The sequence below is a fragment of the Girardinichthys multiradiatus genome, chromosome 12 (genome assembly GCF_021462225.1).
Source record: "Girardinichthys multiradiatus isolate DD_20200921_A chromosome 12, DD_fGirMul_XY1, whole genome shotgun sequence".
Taxonomy (NCBI): Eukaryota; Metazoa; Chordata; class Actinopteri; order Cyprinodontiformes; family Goodeidae; genus Girardinichthys; species Girardinichthys multiradiatus.
In genome coordinates this window covers 38,177,873-38,203,558 of record NC_061805.1, presented here as the reverse complement: position 1 = coordinate 38,203,558, position 25,686 = coordinate 38,177,873, and the positions used below count along the sequence as shown (strand labels likewise).

The following is a 25,686-nucleotide window of genomic DNA, read 5'->3' as shown; positions in this document are numbered from 1 at the left end:
AAGAGTGTGTTATGAAGGCTAATCTATCTAATTAGCTAAAAAGGGACTGGAGATTGACTCTGGGAAAAGTATGGAATTATAACACGTGCAAATTGTTCAAAGTCCAGAACTAAATCCATTTGAGAATCTGTGGCAGGACTTGGCAATTTATGTTCACAGATGCTCTCTATCCAATCAAAGCCTGAGTTACTTTGCTAAGAAGAATGGAAAAAAATGTATTCTCTACATTTGCAAAGCAGGAAGAGACATACTCCAAATACTTGCAGCTGTAAGTTGAGCAAAAGGTGGCTCTATAAAGTATATGTGGCAGTGCAAAATTTTTTCCACTCAATCATGTGCTTTTTTTTTTGATCAATCACAATAAAATACACCAATGTTTGAGGTATCGTTTGCTTCTGAATAATAAGGCAGTGCAAATCTTTAACTGTGAGCAGTACAACTCAAACTACTCCTCGAAGTCATCTGCATCGTTCTATGAAGTATTCCACTGTCAGAAGTAGTGCTCTCAACACTTCATCAGTTGGATGTTTAGTCAAATGCGATCCATTTCTATTCTGCCTTCATTTCTCTCCAATGCTTCAAATCCCATTGGAGATGCCTGCTTACATAAACAACCAAAGATGCGACTCCATTCACAAGCTGCAGTAGAAGAATTGGAAAAGTCGAGCTGAGCAAAGATTTTATTGTCAGTGATTTCATAGCAAAGCCATAGATTAATAATCAACAGTACAAAGCACAGTTACAAACATAGGAGGTAGTCACTGCTGGGTCTTCACTGCGGGCTGCATAGAGAAAAGCTATGGCCATGCTGAATGAAATGCTACAGAGAAGAACCCAAAGCTCCCTGTTTTCTGTTTGTAGTGCACAGTTGTATCATCATTGTGCTATTATAAGTTCACATCTGCTAAAAATATTTAAAAAAACATCTAAATCATACCAACATTCACATATTCATCAGTACATTAAAGAATAATACATTAAATACTATATTGTATACTTCATAAGGCTGACTATTGACTCAAGTGAGACATTTTATATGGAGTTTGGCAATTATATGAGTTCTGTTGAATACATTTTTATAATTTTAGGTCGTCCATGTTGAAGCATCTTTCTGTGTTCGCTTGTGCTTCCCCCAGCTTCCGGGACCCTTTAGCTTTAGCAGGCGCAGCGAGGGTTGGACGCCCGCAGAGCCAACCCGGCCACAGTTCTCCAGGCAAACGTGGAGAATTTTGCAGGGCATGTTCCGGCTCTGCTGATGTACATGGACGCAATCCGATGGAGGCGTTTTGCGCCAAAAGTGTTGTAGTGTCCTGGGAGGACTTGGTCAACCTGTTGGACGTAACAGTTTTTAAGCTTTGGGATAGATTTATAGAGTGTACCATAGAAACCACAAAATTTTTAAATGTGAAAAACTTCTCAGAGGGATTATACACTTGTTTCCTGAACTAAGTAGCTTCTAAACGGCTCAATTCCCTTGAATCAGCTATCCAACACCTCAAATATATATTTACTAACATGTAAACAAAAGAACAGGCAATAATTGCTCAGTTACAAGTTTCAGTGTTACCTGCTCACTGTCCACCAGCCCGATGAGACGCTCGCAGCTGCTGATGTAGTCGCTGACCTGGCTATAGGGCAGCCAGTCAATCATGGCTCCATCGTACACAGCGTCACCGCTGAACAGCAGCTTATTGTCGCGATCGTGGAGGCAAATGCTGCCCCGAGAGTGACCCGGCATGTGAAGCACCGTCAGCTGTCTGTCACCAAGGTTAATAACATCACCTGGATAAGAGAAGGAGAGAGTGCTCAAGTTATTGACGAATAAACATGGCTGTACACTAGGAGCAGTTTGCAACAAAGATTTACACAAAGGTCTTGATACCTCTTAAACGTTTTCAAATTTTTTTCACATTACAGATACAAATTTCAATGTATGTCCTTGGGATATTATTTGATAGATCCACAGAGAGTGGTGAATGATTATGCACTGCGATGAAAATGATACAGAATTCTTATTCAAATAAAAATCTGAAAAGTGCAACGTGCATTTGTATTCTACCTACTGGAGTCAGTACTTTGTAGAACCACCTTTTGCTGCAATGATAACTGCAGGTTTTCGGGGGTATGTCTTTTTCAGCTTTGCATATCTAAGACAGAAAGATTTGCTGATACTTTGTTGGATTTAGGTCTGGACTTTGACTGGGCCATTCTAACATATGGCTATGCTTTGATCTAAACCAGGGTTTTGCAGCCTTTCTGATTCAAAGAGCAATTTTTGCCTCTTTCCCCTCTAATAAAAATCTGTCTAGAGCCAAAAAATCAAACAAGAGGATGTTGTTAATGTCACTCATCTACTTCCTTTTTCCCCTCTTAACAATTCAAAATAAATATGTTGACAAATGTTAATTTTCTGTTGGATTTTGGAGAGAGACTATACTACATCACAGAATAAATTACAAAGAAGCTGAAAATCCGTATTAGATTCCAAAGGTACAGGCAGAGGACCGCTAATCTAAACCACTGCATTGTATCTCTGACTGGGTGTTTAGTGCCAATGTCCTGCTGGTAGGTGAGCCTCTGCGCCAGACTACAGGATTTCTTAATTACTATTGCCTTGTATTTAGTGTCATCCATCTTCCCATCAACTCTGACCAGCTTTCCTGTCCTCGATGAACAAAAGCATCCCCACAGCATGATGCTGCCACCACTATTTGCTGCCATGTTGACTGTGTTCTCACTGTGAACCCACCCTAAATGTCAAACTCATATATGAATATACAGTGAGGCGCTGTATATTGAGATTAAATGTCTTAAATAATACTGACCAAACCTTATTTCCCCATTTAGCTCTTATCCGTGCTGAGTTTGGAGCCTTCCGTTTGGCATTGATTTTATCTAAACCAGGTATGAATTTCACAGCTTGAGGGTGAGGCTGGCACGCCATGCAATAAGATATACCAACTGCACTGCACCAAGTGTCCCTGACACAGCAGGGATGAGTATGAATATTGACTGGCTGTATAGAAAGTATACTCTGAGAGAATGCCAGTGATGAAATGTAACTGCCTTGTTCAAATGCAATGCTATATGTGAGGTAACTTTAAGGAAACTATATAAGGAACACCACTAGATGCACAGGTATTACAACAACTGAAGGGGTATAAGACTTTAAACAGTATGCCTGTTTTTGCAAAACCTTGCACAGATTGATTTTGCTCAGTAACTGCTGATGTTGGATATCTACATCCTGCTGGTGTAAATCAAAGCTGGAGGATTCTGCAAAAATGTGAACCTGAATACCAGAATCGAGGAAGTGTGGCCAATCTCTGCTTCCATACTTGGAAGAGCCATCAAAGTCATTGGCACCTTGGCTATAAATAGAACATAGTGTAGATAAAGGATAGTAGTAGCTAGAAATAAAAATTAACTCTCAGTCGGCTTGGCAGGCCCTGGAGCCTCCACTCACTAAGACCTGTCTGTTCATCCATAACTGACCACTTTTAAAATAAGCCATTTACATATTACTGTTTATCTCAACGTGTAACATGTTTTAATCGCATTAACTGTTTGTAATAAGGCTTTGTAATAATGCACCTCTCCACTGTTGCAACACACAGGTAATTTATCTCTATATAGGCTTTGTCCAGCAGTGCATATGGATAAATGTAACAATTCAGCATTGGACTTTTCCCGATGTTACGGTGACTCAGGAAGGCCTTCTGATTTTCCCTGCATGCAGCATTCCAGGTGTCTGATCTCAGATCTGCACCCCCCTATCATAGCATCTCCTACCCACCCTCCTGCAGGATGTGTGTGGGCTGCACAGCCTTGACTTTGTAGTGTCTCGCCCTCCATCCCGGGCTGGGGGCCACGGCTATCTCCCTGTCGCTGAGCCAAGTGACCGTCTCGAAGTTGTCCCCGTTGGCCAGGGCATCGACCTCCGCGCTGTGGACGCCCACCTGTTGGAACTGATGCAGACCCCCCGAGTGGTCGAAGTGGGCGTGGGTGGCGACCGCCAGCAGCGGGTTCTTCCTCTGCGGGTCTTTCCCTAGCAGCCCGTTCGCGTCGATGTATTCAGGTAAGCTCCTCAAGCCCAGACCCGTGTCTATAACCACGTCCTGGTGGGTACCGCGGAGAAGCCAGATGTTAGCCCGGTTCTCCGACTGGTAGAATCGCTCCTGGATCCAGAAGAGTCCGTCTCCGAGCGATTTGTGGGCGTACCAATCGGCTGCAGACATCCCCACTCATGCAGTTGTGCAGGTTAGCTTCAGCGGGTATTGTGCTGTCGAGGGGGGGGGGGGGAGTTAGCAGTGAGGTGTTAGTAGCCTCGTAGCTGGAGGTGATGTGTTTTCATAAAGGCTAATGTAACGATAACTGCTGACACACCCTTGCAAGAAAAGAGCATGCTCATTGGTCAGATCTAGGAATGACACAGTGCTTCAGCTGGATCATCATTGGATGTAATTAAGCCCCGCCTTTCATTGAGTCACACAAATTAAAGCGACATTTACGCATGCTGTCATAGTGATGGGAATTCCGACTCTTTTCAAGGATCCTAATCATAAGGCTCTGTCCGATTCTCAGATGGGTGTTCACTAAATTCTAACTGAAGTTTTTATATTTATAATTTTTGCCTGTTATATAACCATATAAACTTCAAACTCGCATATTCATATATTGTTAGAGCCGGGAATAGAAATGAATGGACAGCAATTTCAAAATACAGCTTTCACTGATACAGCTGAACTCCAATTGACAAACTGAATGCATCCTTAACTTATTGCAAATCAGGATTCAAATTACTAATTCATTTCAACTAGTCATAAAAAAAAATATGTATTATAAATCATTTTGATAGCCTTTGAAACTGAAGCTAACAAATTGTTTTAATTTTTTGAGCTTCATTTTATTATTGACTTAGGGCAGTTGGTTACCATGGAGAGTGGACACAGGCAGGTGGAAAGGCATTGCTGTTTAAAAAGTGACATAGGTTTCTTAGATCTGCTTCATGGCCATCAATAGATGTGACTGGTGCTTTCCCCTCTAAGTGCTGTTTTATCTAAAATAATACAGTGGCAAGGTTTAGGACAGATGGTTCTGTTTAGTCTAAGAGAAATGGCTTCAGAGCTGAAGGATGAGATAAGATGTATGCCATACTGGTTCAAATTCCGTAGTCAGCATGTCTGGGAAGAAATTACAACAGGTTTCATGGTCACTCCCAGAAATTAGGCTACCTTGGAGCTATTATAAGGAGGATTCTTACTTTGTCTAGTTAGAACAGTTTTGGCAGGGCTCCTAAATGCATGTCTGACACTGTAAAACTGTTCTCTCTTGTCAAGGTTCTAATAAATGTGGTTGGGTGACAATTGTTAATCTCCTTCTTAGTTACTACTATGGACAAGAGAAACACAGTTTTGTAAATTTATTTGGTTCGTACTTTGAATATTGTTGTGATGTCTTTTTTTTTAGACCAAATAATATATTATGAAATAACTTAGTGTTCTTGTTTAATGTAGAAGAGTCCAGACTCTCAAAAAAGGAGTCGGATCCAATCGTTGAAATGAACGAGTTAGCTGACCGTGACGGCTCGTTCGCGACCGACACATCGGTGTTTCATATTCTGTCTGTAGTTTGCACAGTGTACACACGTTGCCACGCCGGTACAAGTAAAGCAATATAAATGTAATTAAAGGGCAGTTGTTCTTTTGGTATTTGCAGAATTTAGTTAAGTAGAACGAGAGATTACACAGATCAGTTAAATGTTAACGCCAAAGCCGGACTGAAAACGTGGAGGAGACAGTAGCAGCTAAAGGCTGCATTATATCCGTGGAAAAGATTTCTAGTTTGTAATTCGGCGCACAAGGAGGTCTCCAATAACAATATTAAAGTGAGTATTAAAACCGAATGCCTTCCCCTGATGTTTTATATTATATGCTGACTAATGCTGCATTGATGGTGAAATCATTCAGAGTTGTGTGAACACGTGTTCGAGAGTAAAGTTGACTAATGACATGTGTGCAGCGGAGACCTGCAGCCATGGCAGGCAAAGGCCGTGGGGTGGCTGCCTTTACCTTCAACATAGAGGCTCTGGGCATCGGCAGAGGTAGCATGCCAGAAGCCAGGGTGGGGCCCAGCCCACTGTATCCAGTAAGTACCAAACACACACACACACACACACAGAAATACAAGAAGCCCAGTTCATTTAACTGTTAAACATGCAAAAATTACATTTCTAAAGAGTAGGATTTAATACTTTTTTTGCAACAAGTTATGGATATTAACACTTAAGAGACGAAAAGGATATTTGCGTAGAAAATGTAAAGCTTATGTTAAAATTATATCATGAATATTTGAAAAAGCATATTTTATTTGGCATAAATGAAGGGTGTTACTTCAATTCAGTTTATATAGCGCAAATTCACAACACATCGTCTCAAGGCACTTTACAAAGTCATTCCAATCGAATCATACAGATTTCAAATTCAATAAAAAAAAAAAATACTTTATTCATCCCAAAAGGAAATTAAATGTTGTTGTAGCACATATTATGAAGGGTTTTTTCAAAGAGCCGTTGTAGATGCTGATGCCTGTGGGCAGGAAGGTTTTCCGGTAGCGGTCTGTCTTACAGCAGATCTGAAGAAGCCTCTGACTGAAGACACTCTGTTGTTGTACGACAGTCTCATGAAGAGGATCCTCAGGATCCTCTTCATGAGACTGTCATGAAGAGGATCCTCAGGATTCTCCATAATGTTCTTGATTTTATGAAGAATATCATTTTGCAAAGAATGGCACAATGATCTCCAGAGGTTCCAGAGGGTTTTAAGTCCCTGGCCCTGATGCTGCTACCACAGCAGATGATTGGAGAAGAGATCACACTTTCCACAACAGATTCATAGAAGAAGCTACAAACACAGAAGGTCCTAAGCTTCCCCAGGAAGTACAGTCTGCTCTGTTCCTTGTTGTAGACGGCTTCACAGTTGCATATCCACTCCAGTCTGTTGTCCAGGTGAAAACCAAAGTATTTATATTCCTCCACCACCTCCACTTCTTCTCCCATGGTGGAAATAGTGTTTCACCTATTCCTGCTTCTCTTAAAATCTACAATCATCTCCTTTGTTTTATTCACGTTCAAGATGAGATGATTGTTTCCACACCGTGCCACAAAGTGGTCCTACTGCTAACAGTTCAATATCTGCCAGTCCACTTCCTTTGCGTTTGCCACTGCTCTATAAATCTCTGTCTGCTCGTATGGTCAGAAAGCCCGGCAGAGACGCTGGAGTCAGTGATATGATCCTGCACCCATGTCTCAGGGAAAAACATAATACTGCATTCCAGATACTCTGGCTGGGTCCTTTGTAGGACTTGGAGTTCATCCAACTTGTTTCCCAACAATCTCACTTTGCCCATAATAATCGATAGAAGAGATGGTTTGAACTTCCTCCTTCTCTCTCTTCTCTTCTCTGCATCCACGGCACCTCCTTTTCAACTCATCAGGGATTTGGGGTTGTAGTTGAAGTATTATTTGAGCTTTTGTGATCTTAATTAGCTGCTCCCTGTTGTAAAAAAAAAAACACACCTTGTTGCTATGGTAATGCATCATAACAAATGTTGAAAAGTAAAAAAAGTATTAGCAAAAATCCTTCCAGCCGCACAGCATCCAATACTGGAGAGGATAATATTACAAAAAATAATTTTTTATCCACCACAACAGGAATTTGAGTTCAGAGCTACTCCAAGCTGCTGCCACCTTGAGTGCCACAATTCAAACTTTCAAGTCAGGTACATACATTCCAATTAAGCTTAACTATCAAACAGTGCAGTCAGATTTAGTTTATTATTCAAATTGTTTAAAAAGTTTTTCTATCTAAGCAAAACCAGCAGGTGCATCAAGTCAGTGACTTGTAGCATTCAGTCCTCCTGGATGTGCGTGCATCAACAGTGGGCAATCGCTTGAATTGACTTTGCAACCAGTGGAGAGGAAAAACTCCCTTTTAACAGGAAGAAACCTCCAGCAGAACCAGGCTCAGTGTGAGCGTCCATCTGCCCTGACCGACAGGGGTTTTGGGAAAACACACTGAAGCACTGATCCAGGAGTACTTTTTATGGGAAAGAAAACTAAAATATTAATGATTGTAATTCCTATAGTGGCTTCATCTAGGAGAGAAAGATGGCTAAGCAGATGAACTTTGAGCCAGTTTTCAAGTCTAGAGTATGAAAAAGAGCACATAGTTAGTTCCAGTAGAAGCTCAGCCAGTAGCTATGTCTAGGAGAGACGGGGTTAAACACTGAAAGACAGGGCCAAGTGTATCATCTGTAGAAGGTGAGCATTAAGTTGTTGGCAGCAGCAACTCAGCCGATTCCCCCCTCTAGGAAGGTGCCACATCTAAACACAGAGCCAGGTCAGATGTAGCTTATCCATTGTATAGATATTATTTTAATTCAGAAAAACTATCAATATTTCTAAAGTGTATTCAATCAGCCCCTGTGTTTTCCCCAAAAGACTGACAATTATTCGAGGATCTGTGGCATTAGACACTACAAAGTATTGGTTTTCCATTTATTTGATTGTTAAATACATCCTTTAGATGATTACATGTTTATACATACAGACATTGTAAGCCCTTCTGAGAACTTGAACTCAAGCTATATACAAAGGCAAACTAAGCTATTAGCATCCTTAGTAGAATTGTGTAAAAATACCTAAAATAATCTTTTTCCAGTAGCATAATCACCTGCTAAAAAAAAGAAATGTTACTATTGGTTTGAGTACTTTTATTCAGCTAGGAAAATATCCCCTAGTGAGAAACTTAATTTATGTTTCACTTTTGCCAACAGACAGCACTTCTACTGTAATCATTCATAAAATTGGAGCAAACAGAGATGAGGATCTTTGCACAAATCCCTAAATCCACTGTTCTCAATCTGTGATACTTGCAGCTGCCATTTGTGGTACACAGAATAAATGTTGGGTTTACATATTTACCCAGAAAATACAAGCTCATAAACCACGACATAGAGCTTGTAAGAACTAAAAGCCTAAAAGATGATTAGTTATAGCACATTGATATTTGTTTTAAGCAGAAACTAATCAAAGGAGAAGGGCTAAATTAACTAAAGTGGATTACGGTGAGACAAAAACACATGGTGGCTGGTTTTCCTTTAAGCTGCTAATCTTAAACACTTAGATGGCAACTGAACAACGTCTCTTGTTTCTTCAAGATGTTTCGGCTCACTTCCAAAAGGCTTCTTCAGTTCTAAACATGGTTGAAGGTAACAGGCTTATAAATTACACAGAACCATATTCAGAACTTAAGAAGCCTCCTGAATGAGAACCAAACCATCTTCAGGGAACAAGAGAAGAAACCCAGTTGCCCTCTACTTAAGCATTTAGGATTGAAGTGGCTGTAAAAATGGTGGTACTTGGGAAAATGTGGTATTTACTGAGGAGTTTTCAGCTCCACCTACTGGTTTTGTGAAGGATGTAGCTCTGAGGACAGAGATTGCCTTGGGAGTTGATCTTGGGTCCAGTGAACCATTTCTGTGTTGATTTGGCCATATTTCTTTATTTATTTATTGTTTATCCATTTTCAGTTGACTACCAGGATCCACCAGATTTTTACTTAAACTCCACTAGTATTTTAAAGAGTTTATGATGCCTTGCACTCTAGCAAGATGGGGATACAGGCCCACAGCATCACAGATCCTACACTATAAAGTACTTCACTGTGCACATGAGATGTTTTTCCATGTATTCACTTTTTGTTTTACCCCCAACCCACTTGGAGTCATTGTTGCAGAAAAGCTCAATGTTGTAATTTATTTCCTGACTTTTTCACTAACTCCACATCTGCATTTATAATGGTAGATCAAAAATGATTTTTTTCTGGCAGATTAGAATCCAGTGATTGTTATGAAGACTTGGTGAACCTATTTTTAAGCAACTAGACCCACTTAGATCAGGGTTTTAAACTGGACCACTGGTTCCTAAGTCGGTTGGTTTGGATCCCAAATATAGTCGGAAAATTGCTAGTTTTGGGAGTATCTTTTAAACAAATTAAAGTTATCACAAAACACATGGTGTGATTTAAGAGAATCTGTATTTGATGTTGGATAGTCTGTTGCAGATTTTACATGACTTTTACAGTTTTAGAAACAGACCTTATGCAAGTAGGTTTAGATACCAAAAAGCCGTGAAGTAGCCATTTACCACACTGCCAAATTGGAAGCCAGAGTCAGCATCTTGTTTTTCTCATGATTTGCGGAACACAGACCTATTGAAACCTAACAAGATAAATGTTCTGTACTCAAACATCTAGAATGTTTCAAAGACTCTGGAAAATCTAAAAACGTGAGGGTGGAAAAATAAGATATTTTAAAATGGAAAATGTGCAAAAACCCTGAATAGTTTTTTAAAAAATAAGCTCTTACACATGCCTTAGAGTGCTGATCAAAAAAACCCAAAAAACATTAAAGCAAAACCCAGTTATTTTCTCATCACTCCAAAATATCTCTTTCTCCAGAACACTGATTTTAAACCAGTTCCACTGAAAGTTGGTGAAGATGAAGACTACATGCTGGCCCTGAAGCAGGAAATGAGAGGGACCATGCAGCGGCTGCCTCACAATATCAAAGTTCAGTCGAACAGAGCAGGTGAGGAGCAGAGTGGTCCATTAGAAATCTGAAGTCTCTGAGAATTTCTGTGGGAAAGCAATTTGTAGTGTTGGGATGGAAGCTAATGTAGCTTTTAGGGCTCAAGACATTTAATATGGGCCATGTCAAGGGAAGGGAAAGAGCATAATTCTGGCAGTATTGAATTGTAGTTGCCATCTCATCTTGCAATTTTAATATGATTCCTTTGGTCTATAATTACAAGCATTTCACAGTTAATGTTTTGAGTAAGTACAGTATGTCCATAGTAAGTAGCTCAGTTCTTCTTTTATAGGATATGTTGTATTTCTAAACTTTATCAGGTGTATTGAGACCATGAATGCTGGAGATTCCTGATGCTCAGTGCATCCAGAATATATTCTCAAGGCCTCACTTTTTTCCAAATTTTACATTAAAGCCTTATTCAAACAGCACATTATGATATGATGTTAATTTTGCAAATATATTAAAAAAACACTTAAATTACATGTACATAAGTATGTACAGCTTTTGAAAGGCAGCCCAAATTAAGCTCAGATGTATCCTATTTCCGCTGATAATCCTTGAGATGCATCTACAGCTAAATTGAAGTAAACTGAGTTGATTGGACAAGATTTGACAGTGCATGTCAGAGCACAAACCAAGCATGAAGTCAAATGAACTGGCCTCAGATTTCCAAGACAGGTTTGACTCAAATAACAAATCTGAGGAAGGGTACGGAAACAAAATGTGTTGCTTTGGAGGTTCCAATGAGGATAGTGGCCTCCATCATCCATGAATGGAAGACCTCCACGACTTTTCCGAAATCTGGCCAGTTGTCTAAACAGAACTAGAGGGGAAAGGGGTGAGAGTGAGAAAAGTGACCAAAAACCTTATGGTCACTTAGAGATCCAGCGTTGCTCTGTGCAGAATGGAGAACCTTCCAGAAGGACAACAATCTCTGCAGTAATCCACCAATCAGGCCTGTATGGTAGCGTGTTAATTATATGGTCAATACTATTGTTGCATTGAAGCATGGCATGGTGGTGGCAGCATCATGCTGTGGGGATCTATTTCAGCAACAGGAACTTGGAGACTAGTCAAGTTGGAGGGATCTAGTAGAGATCTATAATATGAATTTGCACTTATCTGAGGATGCATTGAATTTGGTCTTGTTTTCATGACATAGAAGTGGAAAAATACACAGAGAGATACCTGAAGCAGAGCCAGATGGAAGATGAGGGATGGACTCCAGGTATTATATGTATAACAACACAATTCCCACGATTTACAACAAATTAAGACAAAAAGGAAACTAATGCGTTTATTTTTGGTGCTTTAGACTGGAACCTTTTTCCAAAAGAACTGAAGCCTCGAACTAAAAAACCTCGAACTAAAGGTAAAGACATCATGTTTGTAGTAGACTTGATTGTGCAATTATAAGATGGACTTTTTTTTTTTTTACTACTAAGGAACAAAGAATAAGAAGACTGTGAAAGTTTCGAGCAAAGAGGCGGTGGATGTTCTGAGCAAACTAGATGTGAGCCTTTACTCTTTTACTTATGTTCACCTACCAAGCACTATCTGCGCATGCCAGTTTTGTTTAATACTTTTTTGTGGGATCTTTGTGCGGGGATTCATTAAAAAAGCTATGAGAACATGGAAAATTTCTCACATTAATATTTTTCACTGTTTCACAGCTTTTGAAATCTATTTTAAAAAATTAACCTCAATGACACTAAGGTTAACATCTTACTTAAGACCAAACTAAACTAATTCCTGGCCTTTCTATGTACAATGTAAACCCAACAGTTCGGGGGTTAGAAAATATTTGTCTTGCAAAAGTTTTCTCACCCTTGCAAGGTTTTCAGAAATTGTCCCATCACAACCATGAACTCCACATTTTTATTGGGATAAACCAGCTCAAAGTAGTGCATGAAGTAGAAGTGGAAGGAAGGGAAAACACGGCTTCCCCTCGAGTCTTTCAGCTTGTAACAGATTTTCTTCCTGTTTTTGTGTTATCCATAATCCTATCTGACCAAATTCCTTGTCCCGAGCACATTGTTCCATATGTTTGCTGGATCCCCTATATGGCCTTTGCCAAACTGCAAACCAGACTTTTTTTGGCTTTTGTCAGTCTTCCAAAAAGGCCAGATTAGATAACTGATGGTTGTCCTGTCAACAGATTCTCCAGTCTGAGATTTGTAACTCTGCAGCTACTCCAGAGTCTCTTTATCCCTGACCTGTCTGATGTGTTCACTGTCTCTAATCTAAATCAATATGTGTATTTTAAATTCAGTGAACACGAATTTAAAATACACATATTGACTCTTAATTTACTGGGAAGGCATTTGTTGCACAGGATTTCATTTAGGGCGTGTAGCAAAGGACTTACATCACCCTTTAAAGTTTTTTTCATTTTGAACTATTTTAAAACCACTTCCTTTTACTTCTACATTACACACTGCATTGTGTTGATCTAACACATACAATCCCAGTAAAATACATTGAAGTTTGCAGTTATGTAACAAAAGGTAAACAATTTTACCTTTGCCAGGAATAGTTGAGGAATCCATATGTAGTAAACTTAAATTTGTCCCAAAGCTTTCCATATCTTTACAGTCAGTCATTTTCTACCACTTATTCCATAGTGGGTCGCGGGGGAGCTGGTGCCTATCTCCAGCAGTCTATGGGCGAGAGGCGGGGTACACCCTGGACAGGTCGCCAGTCCATCGCAGGGCAACACACAAACAACCATACACACACTCATTCATACACCTAAGAGCAATTTAGAGTGACCAATTAACCTAACAGGCATGTCTTTGGACTGTGGGAGGAAGCCGGAGTACCCGGTGAGAACCCACGCATGCACAGGGAGAACATGCAAACTCCATGCAGAAAGACCCCAGGCCGGGAATCGAACCCTGGACCTTCTTGCTGCAAGGCAACAGTGCAGCCCCATATCTTTACAGATTTGCATAAAAAAAGTTTTTTTTTTTTGAGCCGGACTCATTTATGATGTTTAAATGTCAGGTACTGGCAAAGAACGATGATGGAAACGCTGAAAAGTCAGACGATGAGGCAGAGAAGAAAACAGGAAATGAGGATGAAGAAATAGAAGAGGAAGAGTATGAGGAAGAAGACCTTGAAGAGGTACATGTAGAGCTCATTTGAAGATGTTTCACATAGTACCATCTTGTAAGGACTACGTTTACAGTTGCGCCTTTTCTTTTTTTCATGTAGGACAACGACTATATTGAAAGTTATTTCGATAATGGTGAAGATTTCGCTGCTGACAGTGATGACAACATGGATGGTGAAGCAACATATTGAAACGACGGGACTCCGCCTGCCAGAGTTCTTTGGTTAAAACGTTTGTTATTTAAGTTAACACTTTTAGCAGAGCTATACTTTATTTCATGTTCTTTGAAGAACCCTGTAAATAAGTGTGTGAACATTTGCAGAATCAAGAATGTATTGAAAATATATTTATTTATTCTTCATGATGGACCGGTTTGAAGGCACATATTGTCAATTTCAAAATTATGCTGACAGAGAAAATCAAGGTAACACTGTGATGAAATAAAAGGGCTATATAACAAGGTCTAAAAGTTTACATCGTCACATGTAAGTCAGAACTTGCTCCCCAACAAGCTCTCGGTTCTCAACAGCTAGCTAAAACAGAGACAAAATCAACGTTTCAACTGGCATTTTAATACTCATAGTTCAAGGAAAACAAATGCTCTGTTTTCACAATAAATTAATTCTAATCAACCACAGTGGAAGCACTCTACCATTGCAAATAAAGTTACTATGGTTTGGACAAAAATGCCACCACTGATCCACTGATGTTTGAGGACACAGCCACTGACTTATTAAATAAATAAGGGAAATAATGTACCTAATTACAGCTGGCTTAAAGTGCACCAGCATAAGTGACAAAAAAATACCATTCATACTGGTTAGTGTCAATAACTGTTACAGATGACTGGGTACTCAAATTTGAGGTTTTTCTTTCAGCCCCTTAATGCTCATAATTTAAAAGCAGAAATGGATGGAGTGAGAGATAAAGTATTGCAACACAACCCATTTGTCAACCTTTACTGTTTTCAATACATCCCTGCAAATCATATTGTACTATTTTTATCAAGACTCTTTGAAAATGGGAAAGTTTAATTCATTGAGTTTATTACATGTGGAAATCAAAGTACTGCTATGTTTTTTTTAACAATGACTCTTCAGCAGCTGCAGCTTTTTCCACACCGTCTCTCTGCGGTTCTGCTTTGACTGCATGTTTATGTCCCTCCCCAGGATGGCCGTCCTCTCCAGGATAGTCCAAGGTTTTACCTTTTAACTGTTCGTGTTGCCCATCGCCGTAGGTCTGGGTGGGAACGCCATGATGGCTAACATCAGATTTTACAAGAACCTCGTAGTAAAGCAGATAAAACACAGGTGTGACGATGCCGACAAACAGCATAATGGCCACAGCAGTCCACCATCTCATGCCCCAGTCTGCTCCATAATAGGGGTCCTTTCTCTGTACTGGGTTATACTCTACTTCTCCCAGCAGCGGCTGCTGCTGCTGCAATGTCAAGGATGACACAACCTCGCTGAGGCTGCTCCGAGACGGTCCTGTGGATTTCACCAGCTGCTCAATGTCCTTGTCCTTCTCTAGGAGGAATCCTTCAACGCTGTCAGAAGAAGAACTAGAGTCTGTGGAGGACTCTGTGGGGAGAGGCACTGCGGGTAAAATCTGGGGCACCCGTCTGGCCCCAGTGGGTGAGGCAGGTTTGGGAGGACCGCCGATGTGAGTCTCTGTGAGGACACTGAAGCGCCTCACAGGAATCTTAATTGAGCGTAGAGCGAAGAAGTCCTGTTCTGCCAGGAGGTTGTTGGCTCGTTTAATGTCAGCCACCTACAAAACACAATCACTGATTAGCATCTTATGCTGTAGATTGGCTTAGATAATGCTTTTAAACTGTCTGAATAGTCTGATACAGAGGCAACATTGATTAACTTATAGACTTTAATCGTAGATCAAACTTTTTCTACATGTTCTAGTTTTTCATATTTCCTTTTTTTAATTAAGGTATTGTACCAGAGAGGGATGGGAAAACGTTATAGATAACAGAGTCACCATATATGCAGCGCTGGACTCATTCATTGGTACCACTTGTAAAGATGTGCAAACAGCGTTAAATGTATTAAAAATGTATCTCACACTGGTAAAATCCAACCTTTAATTTGATTACATTTATTCAGCAGGAAAAAAAGCAGTAGAATTATTGGGGACCAAGTCAATCAAAAAATGTGATAGAAACTTTTTAAAATTGATCAGAGTTTCTAAAAACCTCTAATTAGGCATTTGTCAATGACATTGTTTCCCTGGAACATAAACCTGACAAAGAGGCTCATTACCATTTGTTGTCACTAGGCTGGACAAGGATACATATTTATCTTTCCACCATGCAGCACAGCGGGGATGTTGCTGACACCAACAACGGGATCTTGGGGTCAACAACTCTTGATAACAACCATAAGCTGCTATCTGTATACCAACTAGTCATTTGGGAGTGATGCCAGAAAAATGTATTTTCTGTCTTGCTATCACAAACGTAAAACACGTAAAGTTTGATCAACTCTGGGACTTTACCTGCAACTATGTATTTTGGTCAGATATTAAGATTATGTTTTTGGGCAACAAGCACTTTAGGTGGGTTTAGTTTAAAACAAAGCACGGTATTTTAACTAAGATTTGGTGAACCATGCTAATAAACTAATTATAGGTTTTTACTGGGACTTTCAACAGGATCATTTTAGGATTTATTTTCTGAATACGTACAAGAACATTTACAGCATGTAACATACAGAATCATTTACATATTTAAGGGAGTGGGGTTGTTAAAGTAGCGGAGGAAGGCGTTAACTTTTGTAACTCCACTCCTTATCCATTTATTCTAACATCACCTACATAATCTTCCATATTAAATAATTCCAACGTAACATATATACATATATTAAATACATAGTATACTCTTCAATAGTATCCAAACATAATTACAGGGGCAAGAACAATAATTATTTTCTTGAAATTATAAAAAACACAAATCTAGCAGCAGCAATAACAAAAATAAGAATTAATATATTATTTTACACACACAGTATTTACCATATGCTTGGAAGAAGATTTGAACCGTTTTACGAATGGACGTTGCTTTATTTGAATAATCAAATTATTCTACATTTTAACTCCAGATATCAATACACTGAAGTGTTTCTAGTGGTTCTGAATTTGCATGTTTTAAAGTCACATCCACCCCTTAACTTAAATAATCCCTCTCCAGTCCTGAACAGTTTTTGAATGTTTCCTAGTGCCATAAACCATGGCCAATGCTTCAGGTCTATCAGTAATAGTGCCTGCAGCAGCGCCCAATTCCTGCTTGTATTGGCATTATTTCTTTTCGGGCACAGACTGTAGATCTATTAAAATAGAAGGGCAACATTTTTAACAAGGCTCTTTGCTGGACAGGCTCTTACCCACACAGCAGCTTTGCATATGCTGCAAAATTGTCGTATGTCTGTACTCAGATGGATGCAAGCTTCCAGGACATAATTGCAACCTGTAAGGCAGCCTTTTACACAAGTAGCGTCGCTTTTCCAGAACATCATAATTTCCATTTTGGCTCGCACAATAACAAATTAGCAGTTGCCTTTCACTGTTGAAGCTCAAGCCTCTTGCTGCACTTTTCTATCTAGCATCTATTTTGGAGTAAGGGAAACGGTTAACAGAAAAATGTAGCTAAAACTTTCATTGACAACTACACTGAGCTCAACAAGAAGACCGTTCACTGCCGTTTGCAATGGGTGCTTTTAAAATTTATCATTAGCTACCAAATATTGCAATTTTCTTTCAGTTAATTTGGCTGCATTTTGGATAACGTCAGCTATGAATTATACAGGACCTTCTGCTAATGGCTGTCAACCAAGCTGGAACAAGGCGAGTAGACGCATGTAGCTGCAGTGCTGGAAATTTAGCCGTGCACATGCAAAGCACGCCCAACTCAACTGATGTAGCCAGAACTTCACACTTAATATCTCTTCAGCACAAAACATAATTTATGTCATTTATCTTTTTACTCTGAGATTATATATAAACTAGAATGCACATTATTTTTTTCCAAAACATTTTTGTTAATAAGATCCAATTGCTTAACCAAAAAAGTAGGAGAAACGACATACTGTGCAATGATATTGCAGGGCAATGCTGTTCAGGGTGTCCCCCTCCTGGATGTCTCTGCTAAGGTAGATAATATCATCCAGTCGCTCCTTGGAGGTGCTGTTCCGCAGCCTCTCTTTACCACGTGGCCGTAGCTCATAGCTTTCTCCATCGTCCTCTGACAGGTCGTTCTCTGAGCCGTTGGTTCCAAACAGGTAGGCATGGCCGCCTTTGGCAGGCTGCACCATGGTGGCTGACTGGAACCCATAGTGTTGACTTCTACTGGACATTTCCTTCAATCTGGAAAAAAAGCACACAGATGCCTTACTTCCAAAACCAAATACATACCTAAAAATTCACTAAGACTGCTTTTACCACAAAAATATTAGGGAACACGTATAACCTAGGCCTCTGAGTCTGACAGTAGTTTATTTATTGACGTAATGGATTAAAGGATTCTTAGCGATATTCGGAAAAAAACAAACAAATTCACATAGCATTTACAAGCACATTTGTGCGTTATGGCATAACGATTTTGCCAATACATGCAGTACTCAGTGTAAGTCAAGAAGAATAAATCATATGACAATCTTTTAAAAACAACCAGTAATTTAAAGAATCCCAAGAGTTTTTGAAAAGTAATCATAACCTATGGAGAAAACCCCACAAATGATCTACCCAATCAAATTAGAATTTGACATCAAGTGGTGTTATATAGGGCTGTGATTCTTGACACTTTTTTCCATCTGGGACAACAGGCTGTTAGGTCAGTGCCTTCCTTGTCTTCACTCCTTTCACTGTGTCTTAAGTTGAGAGACTTTAAAGTCATTCTTGACACTAGCAAATCTGCAGGTCCTGATAAGCTCGAGCCCCTTTATTCAGTCCGGTTTTAGAAAGCAGCACGGTACAACCACAGCTGCCACTAAAGTGGTCAATAATATTGAGTCATTAGATGACATTAGATGCTCTGTTTGTGGATCTGTCAAAAGCTATTGATACTGTAGATCACAACGTCCTGTTAAGTTGGCTTTTCTAGCCAGGCTGTTGGCTGGTACAGAAACCATTTGTCTGGTAGAACACAGTGTGTGCAAACAGCAGGGATCTGCTCTTCAGTTGTCCCAGAGTCAGAACTGAACTGGGTAAGAGACGTTTAAAATATGCCACCCCTTCTGGCCGGAATGATTTCTAGAAAGGCGTAAAGCTGACAGAGATGGTGACTGGAAAGGCCAGGAAGAGGCAGTGTAACTTTTTGTAATAGTTTTTGAGTCAGTACCTTGATCTTGTGCTCTTAGATCTGTTCAGACATGTTATGCTATGTATGGGAATGTTTCTGATTAGTACAGGTCAACAGGAGAGAGTTTGGTATCAGACCCAGGGTTAAAACCTCTTTGTCTTAACTTTACTGAGTTGCAATAGTCATGGTGTAAGTACAATAACTATGTGTCTGCAGTGTGATACAATTTTTGTTTCATCTGCAGACAAAGTGCACAAATTTCTATTCTTATTTAAATTCTGCCTACCTACCTTGAAATGATATGGTTTTATGGTTGCTTATACCATTAGGCCTGTAGTAAGGCCTAATGATATAAGCAATAACTATTAACCGAGGAGTCAGTGTGTTGAAGCAGATTTCAGGTATATTGGAATGCAGAGGTTTACAAATCTAAATAAAATGAATGCACTGATGCCAAATGATCAGCCAGTGATGGGAATTGGTAAATTTTCTGATTGATCAGCCCTAAACAGCGCTACAATGTCACATTTAACAACATTGTTGATTTTAGAAGTTATTACTGAGTGACAAAAACAGTTATTTTAGTATCATGCGTTTAACATTAAGTCCGCTCAGAAGCACAGATGTAACAAACTAGTCGGAAGGAAACAATTTTCTACGCCATCTTGAGACATGCTGGCCTTTCATTCAGGCTGCAAAAGAGTGAGTGAGAGACTGAGACTTTAAGTAGGTAACATGAAGGCTGAACAGAGTACAGCAAAGTGGCTGTTTTGTCCTTTTGAGGTTTCAACACCTATCTGTGACAGAACAGAGGTATGAGAGGTTTTAAGGCTCCTGTTCAGCAGAGCCAGCTCTCATGTTCTGTTTATGTGGCAGACACCCTGTCTACTATAAAAACTAGGCTTAAAACTATCTTTTTTTAAGAAAGCTTATCGTGAGCCGCTTTTTCTCTCTCTCTCTGCTACTTTCTTCAATTAAGCATTATCTGCAATTACTGCTACCATAAAGTTTTCTCTTGTTTTTCTTCTCTTCATAGAAGTTACACCTGACCTAGCTGTGAAACTTTCCTGGAGGGGACCTTCACCTGAGTTATTGCTGCCAATAACTTCATGTTCTCTCTCAAAACATGACACACAGGCTCTGTTTTTCTGTGTTTGACCCCATCTCTCTCCTAGACAAAGCAATGGAAGAAGCCATTCCTGCCTCTAACTGCATACTTAGTTTTTCATCCTTTAGGATTTACTACTGGCTCAGAGCTCATATTTTGTATTTCAGTTTCTCTCCTAGATCTAGCCTCTAAAACAGTTACTGCTGCCATGAATTCTTATACACAGAAACATAGAAGGTATCCCTGGACCAGTGCTTTTTGTGTGCCTGCTCTGTCTTCTCCAAACCCTAGTCGGCTACGGCAGATGGTCGCTCAAACTGAGTCCAGTTCTGCCGGAGAGTTGTTACTATTTAACAGGATAAACATGCTCATTTAGGAGGAAGGATTGCCTGACAGGAGGAAGTTAGTGACCTGACAGAGTCCGCCACTTTTGATTAGATATAAAACCTTTCACCAGTTGGCACTTGACTGCAGAGCTTTATAACTAAAATCTAAATTAAATGTATCTGATTGACTTTGCATCTGTATATATTAGATTAAATTAACTATATGTTTCTATATATAAATTGGATCAGCTTGTATTGTAAGTGTTTTGTATAAAAATAAACTGAACTGAGCTGAATTTTGATTTCGTGAAGCAGAAATCTCAGCATTAAGGTATATATTTTCCCTGGTAAATACACAGAGACTGCTCTTTTACTAATGCTGGCTGTGCTAATTGCTATTATATGAGATACTAAAGACAATTTCAAATCCCATTTACAGTGAATGCTCTCTTACATACAGGGGTTGGACAATGAAACTGAAACACCTGTTGTTTTAGTGTGGGAGGTTTCATCGCTAAATTGGACCAGCCTGGTAGCCAGTCTTCATTGATTGCACATTGCACCAGTAAGAGCAGAGTGTGAAGGTTCAATTAGCAGGGTAAGAGCACAGTTTTGCTCAAAATATTGAAATGCACACAACATTATGGGTGACATACCAGAATTCAAAAGAGGACAAATTGTTGGTGCACGTCTTGCTGGCGCATCTGTGACCAAGACAGCAAGTCTTTGTGATGTATCAAGAGCCACGGTATCCAGGGTAATGTCAGCATACCACCAAGAAGGACAAACCACATCCAACAGGATTAACTGTGGACGCAAGAGGAAGCTGTCTGAAAGGGATGTTAGGGTACTAACCCGGATTGTATCCAAAAAACATAAAACTACAGCTGCCCAAATCATGGCAGAATTAAATGTGCACCTCAACTCTCCTGTTTCCACCAGAACTGTCCGTCGGGAGCTCCACAGGGTCAATATACACGGCTGGGCTGCTATAGCCAAACCTTTGGTCACTCATGCCAATGCCAAACGTCGGTTTTAATGGTGCAAGGAGCGCAAATCTTGGGCTGTGGACAATGTGAAACATGTATTGTTCTCTGATGAGTCCACCTTTAATGTTTTCCCCACATCTGGGAGAGTTACGATGTGGAGAAGCCCCAAAGAAGCGTACCACCCAGACTGTTGCATGCCCAGAGTGAAGTATGGGGGTGGATCAGTGATGGTTTGGGCTGCCATATCATGGCATTCCCTTGGCCCAATACTTGTGCTAGATGGGCGTGTCACTGCCAAGGACTACCGAACCATTCTTGAGGACCATGTGCATCCAATGATTCAAACATTGTATCCTGAAGGCGGTGCCGTGTATCAGGATGACAATGCACCAATACACACAGCAAGACTGGTGAAAGATTGGTTTGATGAACATGAAAGTGAAGTTGAACATCTCCCATGGTCTGCACAGTCACCAGATTTAAATATTATTGAACCACTTTGGGGTGTTTTGGAGGAGCGAGTCAGGAAACGTTTTCTTCCACCAGTATCACGTAGTGACCTGGCCACTATCCTGCAAGAAGAATGGCTTAAAATCCCTCTGACCACTGTGCAGGACTTGTATATGTCATTCCCAAGACGAATTGACGCTGTATTGGCGGCAAAAGGAGGCCCTACACCATACTAATAAATTATTGTGGTCTAAAATCAGGTGTTTCAGTTTCATTGTCCAACCCCTGTACATGGTGCCATGTTGCCTCTTTTCATTAAATAAATAATATGGCTGCTCATGTTAGGACAGTTTAAAAAAATTGTTGTATTTTTTTTTTTAGTTTCTTATATTGTAGCTCTTTAAGATAATTCAGAATCCACTAAAATTGGTGCTGCCGGGTAAAAGTTTCCAAACATCAGAAATTGGAAACGGGCAACAAAGTTATTATCATCTCTAATAATTGGGCCCCTGGTTTTAGTGTCTCTGAGCTCCATAATGTATTAGTCACTTTGTTCAAGCAGAGGGGTCTTTGATGTCACGGATTCTAAAAGAAAGAGGAAAAACACTGGTGCAGATGTCATTAGTAAGGTGCACAAATAGTTAACATACAGGTCCTTCTCAAAATATTAGCATGTTGTAATAAAGTTCATTATTTTCCATTATGTCATGATGAAAATTTAACATTCATATATTTTAGATTCATTGCACACTAACTGAAATATTTCAGGTCTTTTATTGTCTTAATACGGATGATTTTGGCATACAGCTCATGAAAACCCAAAATTCCTATCTCACAAAATTAGCATATTTCATCCGACCAATAAAAGAAAAGTGTTTTAATACAAAAAACGTCAATCTTCAAATAATCATGTACAGTTATGCACTCAATACTTGGTCGGGAATCCTTTTGCAGAAATGACTGCTTCAATGCGGCGTGGCATGGAGGCAATCAGCCTGTGGCACTGCTGAGGTCTTATGGAGGCCCAGGATGCTTCGATAGCGGCCTTTAGCTCATCCAGAGTGTTGGGTCTTGAGTCTCTCAACGTTCTCTTCACAATATCCCACAGATTCTCTATGGGGTTCAGGTCAGGAGAGTTGGCAGGCCAATTGAGCACAGTGATACCATGGTCAGTAAACCATTTACCAGTGGTTTTGGCACTGTGAGCAGGTGCCAGGTCATGCTGAAAAACGAAATCTTCATCTCCATAAAGCTTTTCAGCAGATGGAAGCATGAAGTGCTCCAAAATCTCCTGATAGCTAGCTGCATTGACCCTGCCCTTGATAAAACACAGTGGACCAACACCAGCAGCTGACACGGCACCCCAGACCATCACTGACTGTGGGTACTTGACACTGGACTTCTGGCATTTTGGCATTTCCTTCTCCCCAGTCTTCCTCCAGACTCTGGCACCTTGATTTCCGAATGACATGCAGAATTTGCTTTCATCTGAAAAAAGTACTTTGGACCACTGAGCAACAGTCCAGTGCTGCTTCCCTGTAGCCCAGGTCAGGTGCTTCTGCCGCTGTTTCTGGTTCAAAAGTGGCTTGACCTGGGGAATGCGGCACCTGTAGCCCATTTCCTGCACACGCCTGTGCACGGTGGCTCTGGATGTTTCTACTCCAGACTCAGTCCACTGCTTCCGCAGGTCCCCCAAGGTCTGGAATCGGCCCTTCTCCACAATCTTCCTCAGGATCCGGTCACCTCTTCTCGTTGTGCAGCGTTTTCTGCCACACTTTTTCCTTCCCACAGACTTCCCACTGAGGTGCCTTGATACAGCACTCTGGGAACAGCCTATTCGTTCAGAAATTTCTTTCTGTGTCTTACCCTCTTGCTTGAGGGTGTCAATAGTGGCCTTCTGGACAGCAGTCAGGTCGGCAGTCTTACCCATGATTGGGGTTTTGAGTGATGAACGTTTTAAAGGCCTCAGGAATCTTTTGCAGGTGTTTAGAGTTAACTTGTTGATTCAGATGATTAGGTTCATAGCTCGTTTAGAGACCCTTTTAATGATATGCTAATTTTGAGAGATAGGAATTTTGGGTTTTCATGAGCTGTATGCCAAAATCATCCGTATTAAGACAATAAAAGACCTGAAATATTTCAGTTAGTGTGCAATGAATCTAAAATATATGAATGTTAAATTTTCATCATTACATTATGGAAAATAATTAACTTTATCACAATATGCTAATATTTTGAGAAGGACCTGTATATACCACAACAAGAATGGCAGTCTGTATACTTTTATGCCGCAAACCCAGAACAAACTGGTAATTTTTCTCAGTAAAAAGTCGGCTGATCGAAAGGAAGCTCGCCGTAACTTTAAATTTCCAGCAGCCTAACTACGATGTGCAGTACAAATATACATTTACCAGAACACTTTGCTATTTAAGTCCGCACCCTTTGGTCAGTCAAGGCCGGAAAAACCCCAAGGTTGGCATGATAACTTATCAGAATCCTGGCAAAGTACACAAGTGTCAACCTGCCAAGTCAGTAAAAATACAAATAAATGGCCAAGCTAACACGAAGCTAGAGATAAACACACTATAAGGTGAAGTGTATTTACACAAAACAACTCATCTTGTTTACCACCGTTTATGGGTTTGATTAAGACAGCCACTGTGATGCCAGTTATAACGTTCGTGTTACTTGACGTTGAACAAAGTAGTTATCGGTTTCATACCACTAAACAGTTTGATTCTTGGCAACTGACCAAAAAATAAAATGCGCCCCATCATATTAAATCGAACGGCTTGGGTTCACGGTTGGACTAATTTTAAACCAAAAACGCAATAAACATTAACTATACTCTCTTACGCATTTTAGCAAACTCTGATCGCTCAGATGAAGCTAAGCTAGGCTAGTGCTACTCCACGTCCGCATAGGAATATTTAGCTAACCTTAGAAAGCTTTGTAGCTATTTAACAGCGGTCAGAATGATGTTTACAGATGTTCATTATTAATTTACTTTACCTGATAAAAGAGAAACCAGTCTGGTTAATGGTCCACAGTAAATGCCATAACCGACGGATTATTTGCGCTTTCACCCTATCGCTGTTTGGCTTCTTACCTATGCGCTAACCACTGTTTCCACTGCTTAGGCCACGTCAACAAAGTATTTACGTAATGACGCCATCACTGCCCATACGTAGTTTTCAGTATTTACCGCGAGGGGGCGCCAGAAGCGGTCTGACCTCACAATGTTTTCTACTTTTTCAGAAATCTTGGAGAAAGATTATGTTACGTTTAAAGATTAAATCACATATTTCAGTTAACTTTGTATAACCTTTTATTGGATCTTACACAGTTAAATTACAATTAAGATACGTATGATACAGATAAATTCAATAACCATACCAATCACAATACATGGGTTCATATTCAATGCAAATGGAAAAAAAATGTCCATTTCATCAGGTGAATACAAATATATTGGGAACTTTTTTTGTAACGGCATCTTCTGAGCTTCAAAAGGTTTCAAAAAACTAGCCCCACAGATAATACAGTTTGAATGCTTAATGGTGCTAATTTTATGTGAAAAAAGTAAGCATGTCTGATATTTTATGAAAGTGTTGCTTACTATTTTACTGTAGTTGACATGAAGCAGCTAAGATACTTAGTAATTTGGGACATATTTTTGGTTTAGTTCAGTGTTTCTCACAATTCTTATAATTAATTACTCATTAAATAATACGCTT

General features: G+C 39.9%; 3 protein-coding genes across 5 annotated transcripts; 1 reads left to right on the top strand and 2 right to left on the bottom strand.

Annotated features, from left to right (window-relative positions):
• Positions 1–662: 662 nt before the first annotated feature.
• mblac2 (metallo-beta-lactamase domain containing 2) lies at positions 663–4,238 on the bottom strand. Its single transcript, XM_047381504.1, has 3 exons — positions 3,797–4,238; positions 1,568–1,782; positions 663–1,329 (listed from the first exon to the last, which is right to left on the bottom strand). Exons 1-3 carry the CDS (start codon positions 4,236–4,238, stop codon positions 1,156–1,158), a joined length of 831 nt encoding a protein of 276 aa, XP_047237460.1. The 3' UTR covers positions 663–1,155.
• polr3g (polymerase (RNA) III (DNA directed) polypeptide G) lies at positions 4,127–14,232 on the top strand. Of its 2 annotated transcripts, none has more exons than XM_047381507.1 (8): positions 4,127–4,260; positions 6,022–6,147; positions 10,521–10,650; positions 11,816–11,881; positions 11,969–12,025; positions 12,099–12,166; positions 13,660–13,779; positions 13,870–14,232. In XM_047381507.1, the coding sequence occupies exons 2-8, from the start codon at positions 6,037–6,039 to the stop codon at positions 13,957–13,959; spliced, it is 642 nt and encodes a 213-aa protein (XP_047237463.1). In that variant the 5' UTR covers positions 4,127–4,260; positions 6,022–6,036; the 3' UTR covers positions 13,960–14,232. The 2 variants fall into 2 exon arrangements, with proteins under 2 accessions (XP_047237463.1, XP_047237462.1); XM_047381506.1 differs by lacking the exon at positions 4,127–4,260 and adding an exon at positions 4,795–5,887.
• lysmd3 (LysM, putative peptidoglycan-binding, domain containing 3) lies at positions 14,100–25,116 on the bottom strand. 2 transcript variants are annotated; one of them, XM_047381502.1, is made up of 3 exons: positions 24,962–25,116; positions 17,866–18,142; positions 14,100–15,541 (listed from the first exon to the last, which is right to left on the bottom strand). In XM_047381502.1, the coding sequence occupies exons 2-3, from the start codon at positions 18,130–18,132 to the stop codon at positions 14,840–14,842; spliced, it is 969 nt and encodes a 322-aa protein (XP_047237458.1). In that variant the 5' UTR covers positions 18,133–18,142; positions 24,962–25,116; the 3' UTR covers positions 14,100–14,839. The 2 variants fall into 2 exon arrangements, with proteins under 2 accessions (XP_047237458.1, XP_047237459.1); XM_047381503.1 differs by having other exon boundaries at positions 25,059–25,114.
• Positions 25,117–25,686: the final 570 nt, after the last annotated feature.